This window comes from Colobus angolensis, unplaced genomic scaffold (genome assembly GCF_000951035.1).
Source record: "Colobus angolensis palliatus isolate OR3802 unplaced genomic scaffold, Cang.pa_1.0 Scaffold1, whole genome shotgun sequence".
NCBI classification, from domain to species: Eukaryota; Metazoa; Chordata; class Mammalia; order Primates; family Cercopithecidae; genus Colobus; species Colobus angolensis.
In genome coordinates, this window is record NW_012110918.1 from 17139792 (window position 1) to 17165844 (window position 26053).

General features: G+C 52.9%; 1 protein-coding gene across 1 annotated transcript in view; it reads left to right on the top strand.

Moving 5' to 3' along the window:
- Positions 1 to 26053, top strand: part of RPTOR (regulatory associated protein of MTOR, complex 1) — a 400798-nt gene that overhangs the window by 259153 nt on the left and 115592 nt on the right. Inside the window, exons 11-13 of the mRNA XM_011933231.1 lie at positions 8451 to 8551; positions 9332 to 9476; positions 23487 to 23562. Coding sequence (XP_011788621.1) covers positions 8451 to 8551; positions 9332 to 9476; positions 23487 to 23562 — 322 coding nt within the window. The remainder of the gene's footprint in view (positions 1 to 8450; positions 8552 to 9331; positions 9477 to 23486; positions 23563 to 26053) is intronic.

Below are 26053 nucleotides of genomic sequence, written 5' to 3' on the forward strand. Positions count from 1 at the left end.
ATTTTTTAGTAGAGACGGGGTTTCACCATGTTAGCCAGGATGGTCTCGATCTCCTGACCTCGTGATCCGCCCATCTCGGCATCCCAAAGTGCTGGGATTACAGGCTTGAGCCACTGCGCCCAACCTCCTTCTTTAATTGAATTTAATCTGAGATGTATAAATTTTTGAAATAATACAGTTTTGACCGGGTACAGTGGCTCATGCCTGTAATCCCAGCAGTTTGGGAGGCCGAGGTGGGTAGATCACCTGAGCTCAGGAGTTTGAGACCAGTCTGGGCAACATGGTAAAACCCCATCTCTACCAAAAATACAAAAAATTAGCTAGGTGTGGTGGCGTGTGCCTGTTGTCCCAGCTACTTGGGAGGCTGAGGTGGGAGGATCACTTGAGGCTGGGAGGTAGAAGTTGCAGTGAGCTGAGATTGAGCCTCTGCACTCCAACCTGGGTGACAGAGTGAGACCTCATCTCAAAAAAAAATTTTTTTTGTAAGACAGTTTTGAAATATCTTCTCTTTTCAGGAAACTTGCTATAGCCTCCTTCTTATTTAAAAAAAGGGGGGAAAAGTTTTCTTTTTCTTTAATATGTAAATTGTATGTTTTCAGCATAGATTTTTAAGTACACATAAGCAAAAAGAATTAAAATCATGCATTGTCTCCAGCATGCCGGGATCATCATTATTAACGCTTTGTGTATACCCTTCCAGACTTTTGTCTAAGTGTATTCTTGGGTATGTTTTTGATTTTGTGCACAAAGAGATAATCTAGGGGAATGGCCACCAGAGTGTTTCACGAGCTTCTTAGATGATGGAATTGGGGATGATTTGTATTATCTTGTTTTCTTTTTTATCATCATGTGAGTATTTTTAGTGAGTTTGTCCTATTTCTTGGAAGCTGTAGTTTTTCATTTGACGTTTGTGTGTGTACAGCCTGACAGTCATTCAGGGGGACTCACCCGTTGGCTCGAGTATGTATGCGGCACCTGTTCTGTATCCGACGCTTCATGCTAAGCATTGTAACAGTGAAATGAAGAAAGAATTGAGTCCTCACTTTCAGAGAGCTCCACACCTCAGCTTAGATGCAGCCTGGACTGCAGTGTCTCTTACGGCAGAGACACTCACAGTTCTCTGGGCAGGCCTCAACGCCACAGCCGCCAGCGGGGCCCCTGGGCTGGGGTGGGAGAGGCCCCAGCGGAGTGTCCTGAGAGGAGGCAGGACTTGAGCCAAATGATAAAGGATTCATAGGTGCCCCCTAAGCCAAGAAGACAGAAGGGTGGTCTGAGCAGAGCACACAGGATGTTTGAGACCGACAAGTCTGACATGGCTGGAAAGCGATGCATTCGGTAAAATAGAAAGATGGGGAGAAACAGAAAATAGCACAAGGAAGGTAAACACGCTTGAGTTAGCCTCCACCACATCGGCCGCGTGGCTGTGCTGGGGAGCAGGCACTAGGCAGCTAGGGGTGCACAAGGTTTGTTGGAAGTAACACCTGTCAGAGGCCAGGACAGAAGATGGACCTGATGTACACCTGGCCCAGGCTCTGCCAGCCCCATGGAGAGAGAGCTGTCGCTCCAACTCACAGGTGGTCCAGCCTCTGCAGGGCCTTTGGAGAGAGAGCTGCCAGTCCAACTCGGAGGTGGCCAGACTCTGTAGCTCCGCTGTGCTACAGGGCCACCCAGAACAGAGCAAGGCCTCATCTGAACACTGGACCAGCCCCTGTGCATACCAGCTGGGTCTGTGCCTGCACCACACTTTTTCCCACCAAGGACCCAGCCCTTGTCGACAGGCAGCAGACAGCCATCGGCATCAGTGCAAGCAGCTGTTTTCTAAGTGGGGAAGTGACATGGCCCAGGCCTGTGGACTGTGGAGATCACACGATGGGCTTAACGAGCTGCCGGGAACTGTGAGATTGATTTATGCCAAGGAAAGCAAGTCATTGTCCACGGGAATTTAGCTACACAGAAAATTAACAGTGGAATGTTGGTGGGTAATAAAAGACAAAGCAAGTAAGGGATTAGTTGAACACCAAAGAAATTTAGAGGAGGATCTCAGCTGTCATCCTGTGCTAGACAGTCTGTCCCGTGCAGAGCACCCTCCCGGCTGGTGGGGTGGTCTCCCCGTGCCCTGGACTCAGGGCTGGACAGTCCATCCCATGCAGAGCACCCTCCTGGCTGGCGAGGCAGCTTCCACAGAGTGATTCTCGAGACCCAAGGGGCGTGGACGCAGCTTCTCTGCAGGCAGTCAGAGAGCTCCTGGGCTCTTGGCCCTCACTCCTCCAGCCAGAGGAGTTTTGCTTTCCTTTGTCCTGCATAAGATTTTGTCTGAGTAGCTAAAAAGTAATGGAAAACCACTGCAGTGATCGGTGGCGAACCTTGTAGGTGTGGGGACCCAGCTGTGTGGTAAGAGCCGTCAGCCTGCGTAGTGTGAGCCGGAGCAGAAGGCTGTGGCCCGAGAATGCTTTCTGGACGCCTCGTGGGCCTGGCCGGGGTGCTGCAGAGGGGTGGGAAGCGGCATCCGGAGGTGGGCAGCCTGGCTAGCCCCACTGCAGGGACAGAGGGCGGCTGAGGGCTTGGGGCCTCCGGGGTTTCAAACCTCAGTGAAAAGCGAATCCACAGGGGCTGTTGGAGTGGGGACCAGCAGTGGAGATGATGACATTGTGCTTGATTTTACATGTTACACTTGAGCTGCGATGCCAGGCAAGCCGAGGGTGAAGGAAAGCGCCTTGTTGTGAGACCTGGAAGGAGCAGGGCCGCTGCTGGAGCAGATGCCGGGGTGTGAAGAGAGCTGGCGATGCGGTGCTCCCAGAGGTCACTGAGGGAGGAGCAGGGTGCTAGGGGAGAGACAGTCAGGATCCACAGATTCAGCAAATGAGGAAAAGCAAGGCTGGGCGGCCACTGGAGTGAGGGGCTTGGCAGGAGGTGGCTGGGAAGGGCGGCGAGGACAGAAACCAGCTTTCGCACGGCAGGTAAGAGGAGCCTGCAGGGGCCCATGGAGAGCTTATCCAGTGCGAGCTCCAGGGCCACATGGGTTTTCCCCAGGCTGGACAGGCATAAGGCCCCCAGCAGCCACTGTGTGTTGAACCCCAGCAGCCAGCGGTCTCCCCGGCCCATCCCTGGTCCTCGCGTCCCTGCGAGGTGGCTGCAGGGCCTGGGTCTGGTTTCCGCCACTTGTCTCCAATGGAAGACACACCCTCATTGAGCCTCAGTTTCTCCATCTGAAAAGCATGTGAACATAAGACTTGCCTGGCGAGGGCACTGGGAAGGAAGTCTTGGTGGGCTTGGCAGGTGGGTGACTTGGGGGCCTGGGTCTGCCGAGCCGCACAGCGGGAGGCGTGGCATGAGTGCCCGACTGGCAGCGGTGGTGGAGGTGGTGTAAATGTCCATGCTGAGGAAAATCTGGGCCTCTGAGAGGCTAGGCAGCCAGTCCACGGTCACAGAGCCAGTCTCTGGCCAAATTCAAGCCCCTGTCTGTCTGGCTCCCAAGTTTAGGCCTGCAGGTGAAGGAAGAGGAAGGCTAGGGGGTCTGCAGGGGAGACGTCCTGATGACCTCACTGCCCCTAGTCCTTGTCCTCCGCATGGATGGGGCTGGGGACAACAGTGAGGCGGCCACCCCATGGGGAAGGGATCATGTGTTGTGGCTCCTGAGTGCAGACAGAGCTGAAGGCGCCCCCGAGAATCCAGGTGAGAGCACGAACCTGGAGAGACTGGGAGGTGAGCACCTGCCAGATGGGCACCTGTGGGTGACCCAGGGAGGGACAGGGCCCCGAGGAGTGGGTGGCACCTTGTACTGGAAGTGGGAAGCAGGCAGGGTGACAGGCAGATGACTGGGAGCCAGGCAGGGGAGGGGGAGGGGGAGGGAGCATCCCTGGAAGTGGGGAGCAGGCAGGGTGACAGGCAGATGACTGGGAGCCAGGCAGGTCCGGGAGAGGCGGGTGGGGGGAGCACCCTTGGGAGAGTGACTGTGATAGGTTGTGACCCCTCAGGCAGCTGGTGGAGAATCAAAGGCGAGGGCCGGGGACACAGTCGTTCTTGTTAAGTGACAAGTTACCAGCAGAGGGTGGTGGTGGGGACAGCCAGAGGTGTCAGGAAAGAAGAAGGGGCCTTAGGGGAAGGGCACCTGCTTGGCATTTTGGAGCTGGCCTGGCACTCTACGGTGGTTGCACAAACGGGGTATGGATGCTGAAGTTCTGCCAGCGTCTAGCAGGGCCAGAGTCACCATAATGGCCTGGATATTGGGTTATGGAAGATAAATCCTGGCAAGAAACTGAATGCCGCAGGTGAGCCCGGGAAGTGTGGGGGAAGGTGGAGATAAACCCTCCTGGCGATGGCAGCGAAGAAGAGTTTGAGGAGGCGCGGGCCCTGTCAGGGGGCCACCCCTGGCTTCATGCCACATCTGTTGTTGGAGTGTGATTTGTTTTATTTTAGTCGCCGTTTTGCATCAATGTCAGCTGTGTTGACTCTGAAACAGGCGCCACGAGTCATCCAGCCACAGCACAGCTGGGACCAGCGCTTGAGTTTTCAACTGTAGCTTTTTACAGTTTTCACGCAGAAGTCCTTGATTAACACTCTGGATTTAAATTTTAAAAGAGCCACCTTGATCATTAACCCTTTGAGGGTTTAAAGAAACTTCTAGAATGAAACGTGGTCTGACGTGGACACCCCACGCCGCTAGGCTTCTTCTCTGGTCCCCTCCTGATCCCAGTGACCTCCCAAGTTGGGCGAGGCTCATCGTTAGTTAGGATCAGGCACAGAAAGGAAACCAGAAACAAATTGTTTCTGTAAAGATTTAATTTTATGTGACGTGAAAAGGGAGGGGTGCCAGACTCACTTCCACATTGTCACCCCCGGTAGGACCAGGTCTGCTAGATCAAGAAGTCACATCAGATTTCACTCACTGGATGGTTGCTTCATCTACTTGAATGATTTCTGGGTCTGTCTGAAGTTGGCCGGGCAGATGGCTCTGTCTAGTTTCATGATGAGCTTAGGGAAGAGACCAGTGGGATTTTCAGGACCGTGTTGGGGGAGTCTAGCTTTGCATTTCTCTACTGGTGATTGTCACAAGATACCACTTTGTAAAAACAGAACTAAGTACACACTGGTGCTATCTGGCCTCTGTTTATCTTGATGGCTTGGCCATCCAGTGCCAGTGCTGGGGTGTGTGACCTCATGGGAAGCTCTTTGCTGCTCAGAATGCAGCTTTCAGTTAACCAGGGGTCACAGACTCGAGAACAGCAGGGGCTCTATGAGCTTCACTCCATTCAGGATACTTGGGCTCACGTTAGGGATGCGTTTAGTCCTGGTTTGCAAACAGCCTGTGGACAAATGGTCTGTCTGTGCTTGTGATGGTCCCTGCACTTCTTTCAAGATGCTGTCCTGGCCCCCGCAGCTGCCCAAGCTGTGCTGCACCCATAGGCTCCCTCCCCGGCATCACCAGGGCCCAGGATGAGGAGATGCGGGAGCCAGGGTTTTGGCGATTCCCTGTTACTCAGGTGGGCACACTCATTGCAGTCAATGTTGATGATGTAAAGGCAAGAAAGAGTATCCCCATGATCACATTTTGAGGTTTTTTCCTCCAGTTGTCTCTCTTGCACATGTTTGATGTCATCGTGACGATAGAGTATTTGTCTTGCTTCTTAATGTTAGAAAGCATCGTCCCATATCATTGAAATGTTCATAACAATTTAATTGCTTGTAGCTGCTGCATTGTGGTTGTTGCATGGTTTGTTTAATCATTTCTCCCTTGTCGGTTTCGGAGTGAATTTCGGGCTCCACAACGGCAGATGACACAGCGCCACACATCTCCCTGCATCCCCCGTCCCCATCCTGCTTCCGGTTCAGGCTTGGTTGGTTCCTGGAAGTTGATGTAATGAGCTACGTAGATTTTCCCGACTTTTACACATGATAAAGAAGGTAGTGCCAGCACACACTCATGCAGGATAGAAGTGTCTTTGTTTAGGTCAGGGACAGACACATCCAGCTGCCTTAGGATGGGGGCTCCGCACATCAGAAAGACCAGCCGTGTAATGTGGAGTGTGGACTTTGATGCAGTATCAGTCAGTCAATCGCTCATGTCTGTGTGACTCTGAACACGCAGACTCCGGGCACTTCCCGGACTGACAGTGCTCCAGGCATGTTGTTAGAGTCATGCTGGGAGGGTAACATGTCTGAACCCCATGCAGCGAGGACCTGAGCTCTGCAGTTGGTCCTACCCTGCCCTGGGCACCTCTCTCCTTGAGGTTTGGGGACGGTCCTCTGCCCTTGTAGTTTGACTAACTCCAGATACGTTGAGAGAGAAGAGAGAACCCATGACAGGATGCTCAAGATCAGCACCTCCCGTGCCCGCCTTCCTTGCACACTTGGGCCACTTGTGTGTTTATTGGTCCTAGACCACAGAGCTTCGGCATGTGGCCTGGGCGCCCTCCCTCCTCTGCACGGCTTTGGTAAGGAGGGCAGGCGGCGCTCGGTGGCAGTTCCGTAGCTTGAAAGAGGCAGTGTTTTTGCGGAACATTGTTATTGACGATCTTGTCAATAATCTCATTAAAAAGGTTTTCAGCATATGTGTTTCTCATCTGCAGATGAGGGACCCAAGACACAAGTGTGTTGGGGCGGCTCCATGTCCGCCCTACGATGCCCCCCGTGCCCCTTCTCCGGGCTGTTTCCCCGGGCCATGTCCCGGGCAGCCACCCCTATTTGCACTGGCGCTTGAGGGCTGAGATGAGACCCCTGGTAAAATGAGTTCCCGGGCTGTTCGCTTGCGTTTCATAAGGAAATGTCCTCTCTTTGGGAGGCGTGCCCCACCCTCACATGCCTCCGTGGGCCACGCGCTGTCGCAGGTTGTTGGGTGGACGGGCACCTTTGCTTTTCCTCACTCCCCTGCTCGGAGGTCGGAGGGCAGGCAGCCTGGCCGTTCCTCCTGCATGCAGTGGACATGCTTGTTCCGAAGCGAGAGCAGGCTGGGGAGAAGGAAGAGGGGCTGAGACGACTCTCTGCTGTCCTTGTGCCGTGTGTTCACCTCCAGGCCCTGATTTCTTTTAAATGATGGGAATCCTTCGTGATGCCCGCCCTCCCTCCCCCACCCATACAGCTCATGAAAGGTGCTTCTCAGTCATCCCTGCCCTGGCCAGCAGCCTGACTGCAAAACCTTGATGTTGGGTAAACTGGTCTCCCCTGTGGAGGTCAAATTTTTTCTTGAATTTGGAAATCTTTGTTTGAGACTTCTCACGTTGTTTGAGCCACAGTGCTGCTTCAGAATATTATACCGACTTCTCAATTTCTCATTTTTCTTGTCCTATCACTGAGCCTATTTTGAAGAAATAAGACGTTGTTTTTTGTTCCTAAAGGAAAAGGCATTTAGTGGGAGGAAAGAGCATGTGTTGAAGAATTATGTTAAGAATCTTGCTTAGGCTGGGCATGGTGGCTCACACCTGTAATCCCAACACTTTGGAAGGGTGAGCCGGGAGGATCCCTTGAGCCCAGGAGTTCAAGAGCAGCCTGGGCAACACAGCAGGACTCCAACTACAACAATTTAAGAAAGGAAGTTCACTTAACTCAGCTACCCTGTGTCGCTGATGCATCGCCTCTTTAAACATTATTCCTGTGAGGACGGTGCCATCAGATGGTTCCTACAGTGGGAATTGCTGATCAGCTAAATCTTCTCGATAGCGGAATCATGCTCATGGCACTGAACGTGTGGCTTTGGTTTTCCATTCCGAGTTACTTCACTTAGAATAATGGCCTCCAGCTCCATCCAAGTTGCTGCAAAAGTCATGTTCTGTCCTCACGGCTGAGGAGTGGTCCTTGGTGCCACCTGCCCCATGTGAAACGGCAGCAGCCTCATCCCCCCACCCACTGTCTGTCATATTTGTCTCTGCGTCATCTGCCATCACTTGGCACCACTCGTGTGCCTGTTCATTTGCCTCTTACCTGTCCTTTCCCCAGACCCGGCTCCCTTAGGACAGGGCCTGCGCACACACTGACAATCTCAACATCCCTGTCACGGGTATCAGCTGCGTGTTGAATACACAGGAGCAAAGTAGACCTTGTGGGCGAGATTCCCCCCAGCGTGGTTGGTGAGCTTCCACAGCGTTCCGTGGCTGAGATGTAAACCTGCAGAGCGTGATGTGGACTGCTTTCAGTACGTGCCACGGACTGCCCTTGGGGTCCAGTCCGTGGTCCATGGGAACCATGTGTGTGACCAGCTGGGCTTGGTCTGTATGTCTGGGGACACCGGACAAAGCAGTCGTTTTGGAGGTGTGCGGGAGGGAGGAAAGCTGCAGATGGAGGTTGAGCTCTGCATGGAGAGTTTAATTCTTCCGGCCGTGCGCCGAGGGTCTGCTCAGAGCCTTCCTCCCTCTGCTCAGAGCCCTTCGCCACCTGCGCCCGTGGTTCTTGCAACCTCTCCTCCATTCCCTGCTCTCAGAGCTGTGGCATCACTCATGAGAACGCCCGGTGTTTTCTAGGATCCCTGGCCGCCTGAACGACAGGAGGACACCCCTGGGTGAGCTGAACTGGATCTTCACAGCCATCACAGACACCATCGCATGGAACGTGCTCCCTCGGGGTGAGGCGCGGGCTGGGCCTTGGGGAGGGAGGCTATGGCCTTGAGTGTGCGGGGAGCTGACCCTTTTACATGAGAGGAGTCAGATAGGATCCATGAGTGCCTCACTAGCGAGGAAGACAGTGGGAGGGGCTGAAAAGTAGAATACGACCACCTAAGGAGGTTTCTGCAAGGCGGGTGAGTTACTGCACGCCAGGTTCTCAGAACAGTGGTGCGGAGAGACTGCATGTCAGCGTTGGCCCTGACCATTCGCACAGCCTTTACCACGCACCAGTGGCTTGTCTTCAGAGTCATTGGCATTATTCACATTGGCCGAAAACCAGAATTGCTGTTATAAGACTTGTTTGTATTTTTTGTTTATTGATTGGTTGATTTTGGGTGTTTGTTCACATGTATGTATATGTGCACTGTGTGGGTGTACACGTGTACGTGTGTGTACACACATGTGTACGCGTACGCATGTTTGTGTGTTTACATATGTGTGCACGTGTGTGTTTGTGTGCATATGTGTGTACATGTGTATGTATCTGTATAGGTGTGTATCTTTGTATACATTGTGTACATGTGTGCGCATGCGTGTGTGCATGCATGTATATTTGTGCACGTGTGTGTGTGTAAGCATGTGTGCGTGTTTCAGCATGAGTGTGTGGTACCGATGGGAAATATGCATATTAGTCCCAACTTGTTTTTAGCAATTTTTGATAGAAGTGAATTTGTGTATTTGACTTTAAATGCTAGACACAAGTCACTGAAGATTCCTTTTTATCTTTGATCTCTCCTCAGATCTCTTCCAAAAGCTCTTCAGACAGGACTTACTGGTGGCTAGTCTGTTTCGAAATTTTTTATTGGCGGAAAGGATTATGAGGTCGTACAACTGCACTCCCGTCAGCAGCCCACGTCTGCCGCCCACGTACATGCATGCGATGTGGTGAGTGTTTCAGGATCCTCCAGGTGCTGTGCTCCCCTGCCCTTTGCAGCACTGTGATGTCATGGAATTGCACAGAGCTGGGCAGGGAGGCCCCACACCTAACTTGGGGACCCCGTGTAGCATTAACAAGTGAAGCTAAATGCAGGGCTCCCAGAGATCTCCACACAGCAGAATGGGGGTCTCCTTCAGAGGGCAGAAACCTTGGAGGGCCTTTTAGGACTGCACGGGAGCAGCGGCCAGCTGAAGCCTCACAGCTCTGCAACTCAGGGTGGGCAGCACTTTGCAAGAGTTTCTGACCTTTTAGAAACCAGTAGTGAGAAAATAACTTGCTGACTTGAATTTATGAAGCGCATCCAAGATCGCCCTGGAGAATTAAACTGTTGGGCTCACGATCAATTAGTTTTTATGCTTATTTCTCACACACACACACGCTCGTAAGTGTAATCTTTTATGACTATTGATTATGGTTCTGTCCCATTGCTGAGTTGCTATTTATACAACTCCTAATGGTAGTAACAGTGACAATGATGTGATTTGTTTTTAGTCTAGACATTATATTTGAAGACGTTTGGTTTCTTTCTGTTCTGTGGCTGCCCTAACAGAAGCAGGTTTGGGCAAATTCTAAAATGGTATTAAAACAAAGAAAAATATTTCTGTTCATCAGTGGGAGAAACCCTAACAACACGAATATTTTTAAAAGAGCGATTCATGTATACCTAGCCTCAGAAGCTATTGTATGGCGTATTTTCCTGGCCAGGTTTACTTTAGCTAGTGTTTTGTGTTTTCTTTTTAAATGTGTATGTGACCACTTTCCCTCAACACTGGAAATGCAGAGAAGCAAGAAGGAAGCTAAACTCACTACCCATCACCCACTCCAGAAAAGTTAGAAATCGTCTAATTTTTAATATTTATATGAGATAGATCAAAATACATTATACCCAGCACAGCACTTGGACTTTAAACAGAAAAAGTTAAAGCATGCATGATCTGTGTCCTTCTTAAGAGTCTGTAAGATAAAATAGAGAACCCTGATAGGGAGAAAAGAAAATTGAAGTACACCATTTAAATAATGTGTAAATAAAACCACCACACATTTATTTTTCACGAATCCATGAATAACAGAGCTGTAAAAGAGAGAGTTGTTTGAAAAGCCTTTGCAATGTTTAGAATAAATATTTAAAATAAACATTTTTTTAAATAAATAGAGCATTTTTGAAAGAGTATATTCTCAAAATGGCCTTATTCCTTTAAGTAAAGTAAGGCCTTGAATGCTGTCTCTATTTCTTCTGAGACAGGTTTTTGTAATAAATTTATTTTAGAAAGAGAAGGAAAAAGAAAAAAAAAAGCTGAAGGGGTCAGTGCCACATCAGATCCTGGATCAAAAACTAGTTCAGCGCTGGGAGCCGGTTGAGCACTCAGAGCGGGGCTGGGCAGGGTCTTGGGGCTTGCAGGTTCCCCTTACCAGGAATCAGTCCATGGAAACCTTTTTCCTTCTAGCATATGTTTTCTCCAGATGTAAAAGCACCTGTCTGATGTGCTTAGCTGCGTAGAGTTAAAGACAGTGGCATCACATTGGAGTCCGTGGTCAAAGACCAGAGCCAGAGCACAAAGAGCAGCCAGGAGGGGTGAGCGGGCCAGGATGGGTGCTGGGAGGGGCATGTGGCGAGTTTGGCATGGGGCAGCCACATCCCACCTCTCCAGCTAGGGGCCGTGTGGCGAGGCCGGTGTGGGGCAGCCACATCCCGCCTCTTCCGTCTAGAGGCTGCTTTCTAGTACTGGCCCCTCAGAAGCTTTGTGAGTGCCGGCATTTGTATCAGTCCTGCTTTGTAGAAGGTCCTCATCTAGGCCTAGCTGCAGCCTCTCCCAGCCCTGCTGGGGCTGCCCTTCCCTGCCCAGGAAAAAGGCTGGCTGTTCTGCAGACTCCGCTTCCTGGAGCCTCACAGATCCAGCCTTCATTTGTTGTGCTAGAGAATCAGAGAACCTGGGGACAGCATCACATGGGTGCCCTGCAGCCCCTCTTCTTCCTGACGGTCACTGTGGACACTCGGATTTTTCTCCTCTCCTGGTTCTGACCTTCCTGAATGTGTCAGAGGCTCTGCTTGGGTTAATGTGCGCCTTTACTGTTCCAGCCCGCGTGGTCCATCATCCCACCATACATGGCCTGCTGTGTTACGTCCTCCCGCTTCCCTTTTGGGTGCATTCTCCTGGTTGTTGTGGGGTTACATCCTCCCACTTCCCTTTTGGGTGCATTCATTCTCCTGGTTGTTGCGGGGCGGGCTCTTTGGGAAGCAAACGGAGATGGAGGCTGGTGTCACGACACTGCTCATGAGTGGACCAGCCCTGGGTCAGCGGTGGAGGGGTGGGCAGAGAGAAATCAGGCTCACCTCCGCCAGCCCTGGGGAGCTCTGAGGATGGGATGGGAGGTGAGTGGTCTCACCTGCATTCTGCATTAGTTGTCAGACATCAGCCACCCAGAAGAGGGCCTGGCAGCCGTGAGCCGCCTGCCTGTGGTGCCCCGAACCTGAAGGGGATCCCAGCCCCCTCCCTCACAGTGTCTCGCTGTAGGAGAAAATCTCACCTGCCTTACCCGGGTCTGCTGTTACCGCCAGCCCCATTTCCATGGGGCCCTTGAGAGAGGAGGAAGCGCAGCGCAGAGGAGCTCTGCCACAGGTGCACAGCCCGTTTGCAAGAAACGTGTTTCCTCTCCTCATCCAGGAAAGTGGCTCTTCCCAGTCGGCTGTGGAGAGCTTATCATCAGGCCCTGCTGAGGCCTGTGGCAGTGACCGCAGGCTGGACTAGAAGACAGCAGCCAGCAGCACCCAACCACTGGAGCAGCCGCTGGTGCCGCCACTGCTAGCAGCCAGGGCCTCCGGGCCGGCCCGGGTACAGGGGAGTGAACTCTGTTCATGTAGAACCACAGCGGCGACCCCCTCAGTTCCTCGGCTGGGGCAGGGAAGCACTGCCCTGGCCTCCTCCTGGTCCCTGGCAACCTTCTGCTGGGTGTCACTGTGTCCGCATGGTTGGGTTTGATGGACATCAGGGATGAAGACTGAAGAAGAACCAGGCCGGGAGTGGTGAAGGGCAGGGTTCCTCCTGTGGGGTGCTCAGGGTGGGCCGCCGTGCCGTCACCGCTGGGCACACCTGTGGGCTCCACCAGCCACGCGGCTAGAACTCACCCCGCTGATGCCGACGGCCAGGGTGGCTTTGGGGTTTCACCCTCAACTGGCAGAAGAAGCTTTACACGCTTGGATGTTTCCCTTTTTCTTTTTTAAACTCACACCTTGGGCACGCATCTGCGTCCTGCCCTGGTGACTGACGTGAGCACAAAGGGAGCCTTAGTCAGCCGCTCGGCCTGCGGGAAGGAAGAGGTGAGTGGGAGTGACTCACGCCAGGCTTGGGCTCCAGGCTTCGCGGCAAAGCAGTGAATGCGAACGCCCAGGGGAGCAGCTGGGCCGAATTGAAGCTGATTTGTGCTGAAAGAAGAAAACCTAATTCACAGATTACATACCAGTCATGGCCCTTCCAATGGATGCATCTCCCTCTGCTTAGTAATAGGAGTTCCTCCAGCGCCACTCGTGGAAAATAGAATTTGCAGGCGGAAACAGCATTAGGGAGGGTGCCGGCCATCTACTGCTGTGTGTCAGCAGTGTCCCTGCAGACCCGGCAGCTCAGAACAGCACACAGCCTCCAGGTGCGGTGCCTGTTGTGGGACTCAGCCAGTTTCTCTGTGCAGGGTCCCACCAGGTTAAGGCTGCCTTTGCCGTTGAGACCACCCAGCGTCCCCGGTCTTTCTGCTGTCTGACAGAACTGTTTAATATTAACCAGGTGGGGTCCTTAGCATGGCCTCCCGCCCCTCAGAGCCAGCGCAAGGGCCAGATGCTGCAGCCTTGCCTAGTGCCACACACGGTCACGGCAGCCGTCACCTTTGTCATATTCTGCTGATCGAAAGCAGTCTCAGGTCCCACCTGCACTCCCAGGGAGAGGCCACACCTGGGACAGAGGTCCTGGGGCCACATTCGAACCTGTCCACTCAGCTGGTGAACCATGCTGGGGTTTGGAGGGGGTGAGAGTGAAGTCGCAGAGCCTAGGGAGCGATCTGACCACGGCTCCCCTGAGGCCCAGCAGTCATGGCAGGTGACCACAGGGGTCATGTAAGAATAGGTTGATAAAGCACCTGTTGCATGTTGGGCGTGTTCTGAAGCTTTGTAATTGTTAGGCCATGTCCCTCTCACAGCAGGTGCTGCTATAAAGCTACAATTTTTGCTATCAATATGCCCATTTTACTGATGGGAAACTGGGGTGCGTGAGGATCCGCATGGCAGGGCCAGGCCGAGGCTCCAGCCGTCTAGCACCAGCCTGCCCCATGCTGACTCAGCGGCGTACATGCTGAGTCATGATATGTACGTGCATGAGCTTCTGTTTCAGGCACATCCCCGGGACAGGAGTGCACCCAGGCAGAAGTGGCATTTAACCAGGGAGCAAAGCTCTTGTCACCTCTTGTTACACATGGCCGCTGTGCTGGCGGATCACAACATCGTTGTCAGCGTGCGGAAGCTTCCCCGGTGTCTGAATGAGTCTGATCAGGCAGAGACGAGCAGGGAGTGGCACGTAGCGACCTGCTGTAGTCATGCTCCTGGGAGCAGGAGCCCGTGCAAGGTCTCAGGAAGGACGTGCGCCTCACATGAGAACCCCGTGGCAGGTGGCCTTCCTTGCATTTTGCAGTCAGCGACATCCCACCTGCAGAACAGAACCCTGGGGTTTTCCCTCCAGCTGGACGTGAGAAGTTGCTGGGGTGTCGGCAGCCCTGTCCTGGGATCCGAGTCATCTTGGTGACTCCCACCCTTCGATGCCCGGCCGAGACCCGCCTGGCTCGGGCCTGCCCTTGGTTGGGACCTCACTGACCTCAGGCCTCTGACCCCTGAGCCCTGCCTTGGCTTTACGGCCTTTACAGTGCTGGCCCCGGTGGCCACCCGCCTGCCTGCCCACCACCTGCCCTGCCTTTGAGTGCCCGGCCCCTTTGCCCCACAGCCAACCGTGACCTGGCTCGGGAGCGTAACCGAAGCAGGTTGCTAAGGAAAAACCAAGGAACAGGACTGATGGGATGTTCTGGAAGACAAAGACAAATCAAGCCACTTGTCAGAACAGTGGTTCTAAGAGGGAAAATTTGGGAACGGCTCTACTACCGAACGGAATAGGAATGTAAATTAAGATCTGGATGCCTAAAAGAAAATGTAAGCAGCCTTAACATTTTATTCATGACTATGCAAAAATATGTTAAATGAGAAACCACCAAATTGCATCAGCAATATAGTTAATGTCTACGTTAAAATACGTAGTACACATAGCAGTAAAACACTCAGTAGATTTACAAATAAACATTAATGATGTTTGTGCCAGGGTGGTGCAGTTGGGGTGATGGTTCTCCATTCTAAATATTGATAAATATTACTTTGGTTAATTAAAAATCTGCCTGTAGATTTTCTAAGCCTTCGAAGCACTAAAAGCAATTTTTAAAAATAGAGTCTTTATGGCTAAGGCATTATTGTTCATAAATTCAGAACTAGAGACACACAGAAGAAATAATTGAATACTTCTTTACATGAGGAAAAACATGACTGGTAGAGTTGCCTAAGAGGCAGGCGTGGGGGCTGTCAGACAGCAGAAAGACTGGGCTGGCATCCAGGAGGGCACGGGCATGGGTAGGGCAGCGCTCGGGCCTTGCTCAGTCCAACCAGGGCTCTGTGGGGTGGTTTTGGCCCACAGTTGCCAGTCATAGAGTAGCCAAAAGTTCATATTTTCATTTTTAATTGTCTGATTATTCGATGTTGATATCTAATGTGGCATTAAAAAGCATTCCGCGAGCCCAACCGGACACATCCCACCAGACAGCGGCCTGCAGCCTGCCTGCTCCAAGCTGTCCCATGAACCCCTAGGGTCAGAGGCTTCAGTGAAGCCATCGGTGCCTCGGCCCCCAGCATAGGAGGCGGCCTGTACACATGGCAGTGCCGTGTGCGTGGGGAGGGCGGTGTCCAGGGCGACTTGCGGCTGAGTCTCAGGACGCTTCCCCCACTCTTCTTCCTCAGCCCCTCCTGTGCGTGTCCAAGGTAGGGGTATTTTCTGCAAGGTCTGACATCGTGGCTTCTTGTCTTTCTATGCTGGGAAGTGCCAAATAAGTAATATTAAAGAGTTCTCTGTACAGAAATCAATGATGATATAATTTCAGGAGAATCACTTGCATTTCACACATGTTCTCTGGAGAGGGTTTTCAGCAACAAGGCTGCCAGCATGAATCTGGAGCTAAAAAGTAAACACTAGTCAGTTCCATTTAATGCTGAAAATTATATCATGAACCAACTTTGATGGGGAATTGAACGTAAAAATTGGGCTTTAGATTTGGAGAAGATCCTAGGCCTCGTAGGAGAAGACAGACGGGAAATGTGGTCTGGCTGGTCAGGAGCCGGGAAATGTGGTCTGGCTGGTCAGGAGCCGGGACAGCACATCCTACGCCGAACGTGTGCAGAGATCCTCCCCGCCAGCTTCTCTGTTCCGTGGCGTCTTCCTGGTTTCCTGGAGTCAGGGCAGCTCCACTGGCCTCAGTTTCTAGAGGATAAACCTGACTGAGGTGGACCTGCCACCTTGGCCACTGCCCAGTGCCAACCCCAGCTCCACCCAGTTCTCTCATTTCCTCTCCTCTCACTGCCACCAAAACATATGTCCGAAAATGGGGGTTTGTCAGCCTGTATCAGTTATGTGTGCAAAAAATGTATCGGAATTAGTTGAACGGTAGTAGACCATCCCCCAGTTCTGAGTGCTGACAGTTTGTAAAAGACCCTTTCAGATGCTCTGCCAAAGCCGCTCATGCACAGCCTCCTCACGGCATCAGGCTGCTGCGTGCCACAGCGCCCCTGCACTGAGCCACCTTGCACGGGCCACTGCTGTCCAGTGGCTTCGTCATCACCTCCAAAAGGAGTCTGGTAGTTGAGGTGAGATCGCAGGTGCACTGCTCCTCGGGAATGCCAGAGGCTTACCGTGACAGGGAGCATCGTTTATCGTTTTCATCCTTTTTTTTTTTTGGAGGCATGGTCTCACTGTGTCACCCAGGCTGGAATGCAGTGGTGTGATCTCAGCTCACTGCAGCCTCAACCTCCCAGGCTCAAGCAATCCTCCCACGTCAGACCCCCAAGTAGCTGGGACTACAGGTACACAGCCAGCTAATTGTTTTGTATTTTTTGTAGAGATGGGTTTTCACCATGTTGCCCAAGCTGGTCTTGAACTCCTGAGCTCAATGTGCCCACCTCAGCCTTCCAAAGTGCTGGGATTACAGTTTGTGCCACTGCGCCCAGCAGGGAACATCATTTTAAAGCAGCTCTTTGCTTCCCAGCGGAGATTCCATAACAGCCGTGTGTTATTCCGATGTGTGTTTCCCCAAATCCGCTACACAATTAAGGTGCTTAGGAGGGAGGAGAGGCAAGCACAGAGGTTTCGCTTACACTAGCTCCGCGTCCTTCCCGGGTTTCAGAGAGTCATGTACTTGCACTTGCACTGCCCAGAGACCAGGCCCCAGCACTGCCTCGTCTCCATTCCCCATGGAGGCTGATTCCTCAGTCGATGTTGCCCTGAGAAAACCCCACTCCAATAAGGCGTTCGACTCTGGAGTCCGTCATAGCAGAATTTCACCTCCACTCTGTCCTAGGCGTGTCCGCATTCGAAGTCTGATTCTAACTCTGACACACACTCACCACGATCCTTAACATGAGTGAGTTTACTAGTCTGGACACAGGAGGGAGGCTTCTGGAAGATTGGGGAACCCCAGGCCTTCTTAGGTGTGAGCAGTCCTTGCCGCTTGTGATGAATTTGATGCATGACTTTCTCACTGTCCATCGGAATCCCGCCGGGGCTCTGGAGACAGCGATGTCAGATCTCTGATGACAGTGAACTTCCGCAGAGGGCAGCAGCATCTCCTTGTGCATCCCTGTGTGTCACTGTGTATCACTGGGCACACAGTAAAATTAACAAGAAGCCAGTTCATTCCACCGTGTTACCACGTTGCAGATGTAGGGAGGGGATAACCACCCAGACTTGGTCATCGTGTTTATTTTGGAGCCTCTGTGCTGAGCCGGAGATGAGGAAGATGTTGGTACCTGGCTATAAAAGCTTGAGCCAGGTAAATACGGAGGGCATGCAGCCAATACCCCTCTTGAGACACCAGCTTGGTTAGTGTGGAAAAACTCCATTGAATGGTCTGCCTTCCTCCCTGGAGGTAGTTAGGTGTGCTAACTGAAACACGGGTTCGTTGGGAACCCATGATCCAGGTGCTTTACAAATGGGCATGTGTGAGCATAGGCAGCACAGGCTGCAATGGCCCCAGGTGTCAGGGTGCAGGCGGCTCCTGTCTTGGAGGCTCCCATCTCCTGTGGAAGCTCCTGCTGGCCACTGGGGCAACATTCCAGCAGGTGGGAAGACCATGAGGAGTGGATGAGGCAGCTCAGGCCTGGGGGCAGACTTAGAGCTCACACGCCCATCGCCCCCCTGTCGTGTGGTAATGTCTGGTCCAGCCTCATCCAGGGAGGAAGGGAATGTGGCCTCCCCGCTGAGTGGCATGTCCCAGCTCAAACCCCGTTCCTGGACAAGGGCAGGGAGGGAGGCACAAAGGAGTGAGGAGCAGACAGACAAACAGACGGACGGAGAACATTCGGCTCAGAAACAGAATCGGGCTCACCTCTGTTACTAGATTTTGCCAACTGCGGCTGAGGACTGAGCTGCTGCGGAGGTGGGCTCCTCGCCATGGGAGCATCACGGGGGGCTCTGCACAGCTGTCTGCTACGAAAACAATGCCCAGAGCTCTTTCCTCCCCTCATCAATAGACCCAAGTGTATCCAGCCCCAGGGAGCACACAGGAAAGGGAGCAGAAAAGAGCATTTGGAATAAATAATTTACAGTCTAGCTATTATATTCTTTGGGTGGTGATGGAGGGGTTGGATTTTTAACAAGAGGAAAAAGGGAACAAAACCTAACAGAAATTGAGGTTAAAACATAAAGTAATCTGCATTTACACTCGCTTCAGGCTGCGGCAGCAGTGATGACTACTCAGAGCCGGCTTCCTGCTTAATTTTTGATGCAAAGTCATCGGGGAGTCATTCTCCTTCACTTTCAATTTCAGGGGTCCTGAAACCTTGCGTTTCTCAGCGGTAATAACCTGTGCTTTCTGTTCCCGGGGCGGGCGCCACTCTCTGACTGGTAAGTGCAGATGGAGGCTGTGCGGACTTGGACGGCTTTCCTCCAGCCCACCTCCTGGGCGCCCGCCATCTCAGGGCTGTTTCCTGAAAACCCAGCTCTTGCCTGGGTGACATGTTTTCCAGGCGAGTGACTCATCAGAGCAGCCAACAGCTTAGAAAGTCCTCTGCCCCCAGCTGCCGGCGGGGAGGAGCCCACGATGCAGATGAGCTGGTCACAGCTAATCACAGCCTCCTCCCCTCAGATCTGCACTCCAGCCCTCCAGCCCTGCTTCTCCAGGCGGCTTGATCACAGGCTGTGGGAAGTGCTAATCCAGACACCTTCCCGATCCCCTCCCACCTTCTGCTGTCGTGTGCTGCCAAACCTCGCAGGGCTGGCTGCTCCCGAAGCCCACCACTGTGGTCTCTCGTGTGTACATAGGACCCACTTTCCCGCTTGTCTTTAGTTGGGAATCCCAAATTAGAGCTGCAAGTTTGTGTTGATTTTATCCTAGAAAATGCAGCCAGTTTCAATCAACAGATAAATGCTCATTAGAGAATGCCATTGTTCTGCTGTTTAAAAGGTCGCAGTGCCGGCGGGGGCCGTGGCTCACGCCTATAATCCCAGCACTTTGGGAGGCCACTGCAGGCAGATCACCTGAGATCAGGAGTTGGAGACCAGCGTGACTAACATGGTGAAACCCTGTGTCTACTAAAAATGCAAAAGCCGGGCGTGTGGCGCATTCCTGTAATCCCAGCTACTCAGGAGACCAAGGCAGGAGAATCGCTTGAACCCGGAGGCGGAGGTTGCAGTAAGCCAAGATCGCACAACTGCACTACAGCGTGGGTGACAGAGCAAGACTCCATCTCAAAAAAAAAGGTTGTCGTGCAATTTTAGAATTTAATGGGAGCCCTATGGTCATCTAATCTGGCCCTTTAATTTGATTAAATAAATAAATAAACCGCCCACGGCCCTGAGAGGGCCCCTGGCTTGCTCAGCAGGCGGTGCCAGGGTGAGCTCCTCCCAGTATCTCGTCTTCCCTGCCTTTCTCTGAGTGGGGTTGTCCTTTGGGCCCAGGCTGAGCCATGGCTTGAGGTTCAGGGCCGCTTCACTGTGTGCTAATAATCGGGTTCCAGCATTTGTCTTTCAGCAGTTTGTAGGTGTTCTTTTACATCCTTTCTTCTCATTAGTACTTGAACAAAGTTCTTTTCCTCGTCTCATGTAGACAGCTCTGCCTCGAGTCCATAGCCCTGGGTAGCCGGACGTCCCTGAGCAGCCTCCTAGCATCGTCCAGGCGCCGAGCCACAGCCCTTCCTCCTGGGCATTGTCTCATCCCCGCAGCCTCCTGAGCCTCCGTGCATCAGTGAAACCAGAACCATCTGGGGCTGCTTTTCTGGTCTATGAGATGTGGAGCTGGGTCAGTCCCCGCTTCCCACCCCCAGGCTGGATCCGGGTGGGCTCTCAGCCTTTTAGGAGCACAGCGTCCCACTGCAGCGACATGGGTCACGTGTCCGAGAGAGAGTGTCACCCGTGGCTCTGACACAGCTTCGCTGGGTGGTATCCTGTCCGGTGTGCTGAGCCATGTCTCCAGTGCAGTTCAGGCCTTCAGCACCAAGCGAAGGCCTTGGAGAGCGTGCAAATAGGCTTTCGGGAGGCACGGTTCCAAAGGTGCCCCGCCCAGCACTGACCGAGGCCACACCGGGTGCCATGCTGGTCTTTGTGGGCCACGGCCTGGACACCCTCTCTGCCCTCCTCTCGCCTCCACCTCCCCTAACTTGTACATACTTTCTTCTAACTCCTGAAGCAGAAACTTTTTATTTGATTAAATTCAAGGCATCTTTATAGAGCTTAATTGCAATAATTGACTTTGCTTCTTTTACTGAGGGAGTCAAGTCTCCCTTGGTGCTGCTGAGTGCCGTTTGCCTGCAGCTGGGGATTTACAGGGCGTGTGGGAGCTATTTCTTGCACGTATTTTGAGGCACTTTTGATTATCTCCTGATTGCTTCTGAACTCTGTTGGCAGGAGAAGGGCATGTTTGTGCAAAGAGGGCCAGTCTTGGGAAAATTGAAATGTATTTCATATATTTGAAAGTGAAAAATTGTTCTTTAGTCCCTTTGTTCATCTTAAATTTTTACTTTTTTTCCGATTTTAACATTTTTCATTCTCATTTTGGTCCTTTACTAAGACATTGAGAAAATATGCCCTTTGACACGGCAGCATGGAGCGTCATTAGCCTGAAAAATAACACAGAGTCCTCAAGTCTCTTAGAAAATTACCCAGGAGAAGAGAGCGCAGGGTTAGAAGCAGAATCCATGATACTGACGTCACTTGGTTTCCACAAGGAACGTATTTCTAGCAGAAAGGGAGAGTAGGGCTGAAGGGGTGGTTGTCCTTCCTCCACCCCTGCCATGAAGGTTGAGCATCCCTAATTCAAAAATCCAAAATGATTCGAAATCCAAAACTCTGTGAGGGCCACCATGCTGCCACAGGTGGACAGTTCCCCTCCCGACCTCGCGGGAGCACGTTATTTCATGCATAAAATTGTGTAAAATTCGCCTCCGGCTGTGTGTGTAAGAGGTATATGAAACATAAATGGAGTTTGCTCTTAGACTTGGGTCCCGTCCCCGTGAGATCTCATTATGTATATGCCAATATTCCAAAACCTGAAAATACCGGAAATCCAAAACACTTCTGGTCCCAGGCATTTTAGAAAAGATATATTCAACCTGTATCCATGGAAATCAAGACTGTGCTCTGTGGCTGTGCCGAGAGTGAGGTGATCATTCACTTCCAGTCTAGAGTTCACGTTGGATGTTGTGGGGGGACAGCAGCTGCCTCTCGCTGACCCCTGCTTTGTGTCGGCCGCTCTACAAGGACCCCGTGAGGGAGACGTGATCATGAGTCCATTTCACAGATGGTGAAATGGATCCTAGAGAGACAGACCCACGCGTCCAAGGCCCCAGAGCCACACGCTGAATTTCACCAAGCGGCCTCCCACACGGGCTCACCAGCCGGGCCCTCATCCTCCGGACAAGGTGGCAGGCAGGTCAGCCGCTCCCTGGACCAGAGCTCCTGGGCAGCAGAGCTGGGAGCAGAGGCCGGGCTCGTGGCTCGCGGTCAGACCTTCTTCTCTTCCCTCTCTCCTTTTCGAAACTCACACGGGTCTGCTCATGTACACAGGGTGCTTCCTGCTCGCCCCCACTCATTTAGCCAATGCTTATTGAAAGCCGGCTATGTGCCTGGCCCTGGGAAAGAAGTTGGGTACAGCTGGATGCCAGGGCACCTGCGGGATGTCTGTAATTCAGTGTGTGGCTCTGTGGCCTTGAGCACGTGGCTGTGTCTCTCTGGGATGAAACAGTCTCATGATCATGTCTCCCCCACAGTGTCCTTGTAGAGCAGCTGACACAAAGCAGGGGTCAGTCAGAGGCAGCTGCTGTCCCTCCGCCACAGGGCTGGAGATGGCGGAGGTGCTGGGGTGTGCCAGGCCTGGGGTACCACGAGAAGGCCAGAGCCACAGAAGGGCTTAGGGGTGCCGTGTTAGAGCCTCCGAGAAAGCTCACAGGGCAGCTGGCCTGGACGGAGGTGCCGGCAGAGGGGCCCATTGGGAGGGGCTGTTAGGACAACACCGAGACTCTGGCAAGGCCACATTAGGAAAGTGGCGATGGTGGTGGTGGCTGGGGGTGCCCCGTAAGGCTGTTGCCTACACCTGGGAATCCCAGGAATTGGCCTGGAGGTGTTAGGTCCAATTCAAACTGCTGGCTGGTCCTACAATAGAATCGGGGTGTGGAGCTCTGGAGAGAGGTGTGAGGCTGTTTTAAATAGTGTCTGGGGGTGTCAGTGAGCAGGTGGCAGTGGGCGCCCTGAGCCAGGCTGAGAGCAGGCAAGGAGAGGGCTGTGGAAGCTGCGGCAGCACGGCCCTAAAGGATGGGGTCGGGAGTCCAGGGAGGAGGCTGTCTCGTGTTCACTGTGACGGGAGCGAGGCCGGAGGAGAAAGCCTCGTAATGTCCAAGAGGGAGAACTCAAGAGGGACAGTGTGGTCAGTTACTGTGACAAGGGGTCTCGACAGAGGAAGCACATCACCTGAGTGGTCTGTGGAGCCACTGTGGCTTGCGGGGAGCAGCTCTATGCATGGGAGGAGATCCCAGACTGCAGGGTGCCTGGTGAGACCCACGGGGAGGTGGCAGGGACTGACTGAGCAGGTGGCTGTCCGCACCAGGGAGCAGTGGAGGGGAGGCAGGGGAGGAACGGGGATGGGCCCGACGGCACCATCATAGCACAGAGCTCAGCCCTGACTGCCAGGACCGCTTTCCCTGACTGCACGCTGACCCCTCCTAATGAGGCGTTTTGGCCTGGCCCTGGTGTCTCTCCCACATCCCTCCAGGACACTGCCCCATCAGAGCCTGTGCAGGGACTGCAGCTGCTTGGAACACATGGGCTGCTGCTACTTGGGTTCAAGTCACAGTCACAAGCCACAGCAGGAAATGGGAAGCATTCGTTTTTCCCAAGCGTTTTTCTCATTTTATTTTAAAGAGAAAAAATGTGACAAACACAATGGCGAAAATGCTGGCAGTACCAGCGTTCCCGGCCTGCGCGCTCCCCTGGCCTCCCCTCGGACGTCTTCTGCAGCCCAAAGCTGAATAGCAGTGAGACTGAAAACATGCCGCCCACCAGCTGCCATGGCCTCTGCCCAGACCCTTGCTGCCCACGCTCAGCTGGCTCCTCCTGTGCCCCGTGAAGTGGCCCCGTGTGGAAGCCCGTCCATAATGCTCAGTGGATGTTCCTTTGTTCTCTCCGCAGGCAAGCCTGGGACCTGGCTGTTGACATCTGTCTGTCTCAGCTGCCGACGATCATCGAGGAAGGCACTGCGTTTCGGGTGAGTCCCTCCAAGGGTGTGGTGTGCATCCGCAGCAGCAGCTGCTTCTCTGGGCACCTGGACTTCAAAGCCCCCAGACTGGGGGTGGTGCCCAGGACTCTCAGGTGTCAGAGATTTTGTTTACCTGCCTGGAAAAAATGTAGTTGCCAGAGTTTAAAACATCGAGTCAACCAGGGTTTAAAGTTAGACTTTGAAAGAATGAACTTTTAAAACAATCCTATCTCTAAATTTTGCTATTACAGATCTGCTTTTCTTAATGCAGACTCACTCCCTGTGAGTGGTGATCGTGTTACACTTTCTAGCCTTTTCGCCACAGACGCGTTGTGGATTTCCCCCGTCCTCTGACTCAGCCCTGTGGGACAGTGCCCCACAGAGGGTTGGTGCTGAGCCCTGGAGGGGCATTCTGCCCCCAGCCACACTGCACGGGCGCCGGAGAGCTGAGCTACCCCAGGGCGGAATCTTGGTTTAGTCACAGCACCTGCCAGTGAGGGTGGCCCCGGGCCTTCGCAGCAGCTCCCTTGGACCCCCTCGTGGTTTCTTAATGAGCTTTTGCCTTATGTGAGGCATCGAGTCTGAAAATGGATAAATAAGACAGAGGCCTTGCCCTCCAGAAACCCGTGAGGAAAGAGGAGCCTCTCCCATCCATGCAGAATGCAGAGGAGGAATCAGTAGGTGCAGTAGACATGGGGAGGCCGGGGATCGGGGGGCGGCAGCCTGGGTAGAGGCCGGAGGGGACCAGCATCCCCGCTGCCCACTGGAGCCGTGCCTGAGACACCACCGCATCAGGCCTCAGAGCCACGGAGCCTGGCTGTGCCACCGAGGGCAAGTTTGGTCGCCTCCTGTGTCATGGTCTCCTCATTTAAGGGAGGGATTACGGTGGTATCCATCCCCAGGGGCGCTGGGAGGACAAAGTGAGTTAATGTAGGAAAAGTGCTTTGGACAGAGCCCAGCACAGGGCCTTTGGGAATTCATATGCCGTCCACTGTTCCAGAGCTGGCTGTCACTGATGTGAGAGCGTCACCCTCCAGCCCAGGGCAGAGGCACCGATGGTCAGAAGGGGTTCTGTCCACTGCCCAGACTTTTAGTGCACCTCACAGCCGTCGGGGAAGCTTCTAACACACGCAGTCAGGAGCCTGGGTGTGCGTGTGTGCATGTGCACGCGTGTGTGGGTGTGCATCAGGGGTGTGTGGTGTGCGTGTGCATGCGTGTGTGGGTGTGCATGAGGTGTGTGTGCTGTGCCTGTGCGGGGTGTTTTAACTCCTCAGATGATTTTGACATGCCCCCACGGATGGGATGACTGGGAAAATGGCCTTTTCAGAGGGCTTTCTTCTCTTTTATAATCTTCTGTTACCCTCCCCTTATGGCTTGATTTTTGGTAACATTTGATTGTGCAAATTTTCAAACCTACAGCAAAGCTGGAAGAAATTTACAGTGAGCACCCCATGCCCACCACTTACTTCTGCCCCGTCTTTGAATTCATGCATTTTCAAGGGCATTGCAGACCGCCCTGCATTTTAAACCATGAGGCCGAAGCCAGCTCCCCCCATGTGTTTGGCATCAACATTGGGCTTCTAGATAAAGGCCTTCCTTCCCTGCCTGCTGGACCACAGACCTTGGGGGCAATGACAGGGTCTCCTGCGAGTGGCAAACCTTCACAGACGCCGCCTGCCCACCCTCCACCTGCCAGAGTGGCCTGAGTGCCTGCGCTCTTCCGAAGAGCTGTGGGCCTGTTACCGCAAACAGATATTTGGAAACCTTCAGGAAACTGGCCTTTCTGTACTCCGAGCGTGACTTCACTCAGTACTTTTAAGAGATCAGGACAATCTGCTTTTCTATAAAATAATGCAGTTTCTATTTGCATGTATGCTCTTTCTAAATGGATACTTAGGTTTCTGTGCCAGGTATCTTTGCCAAGTATCTTTTCAAGGATTTTACTCTATCTATGCTAAACTACTAGAATCGATATTCTGCATTTGGAAATGATTTCACCATGTTGGGGTGTCAGGACAAGCCGGGGATAACTGACGTGGACCACACACTAGGTTCTTTTTGTTTTTATCTTATTGGAGGTATAACTTACATATAGAAAAGTGTATACATCATACATGTACAGCTTGGTGAAGTTTCAAGCTGAGCATACTCGTGTAATCACACCCAAATCAAGTAGCGCCCATGAGCCCTCTCGGTGCCCCTCTTAGCTCCTCCCTTCCCCAGCAGTGGCCACTTTCCTGCCCAGTTTTGTGCTCAGATGCCTGGAGTCACACAGGGTGTAGTCTCTGTGCCTGCCTGCTGTCACTCAGCATTGTTTGAGTAAGCTCACACTCACTGCACCACAGCTCACTCTCACCGCACTGCAGCTCTCACCGCACTGCAGCTCACACTCACTGCACCACAGCTTACACCGCACCACAGCTTATACAGCACCACAGCTCACTCTCACCGCCCTGCAGCTCACACCACACTGCAGGTCACACTCACTGCACCGCAGCTC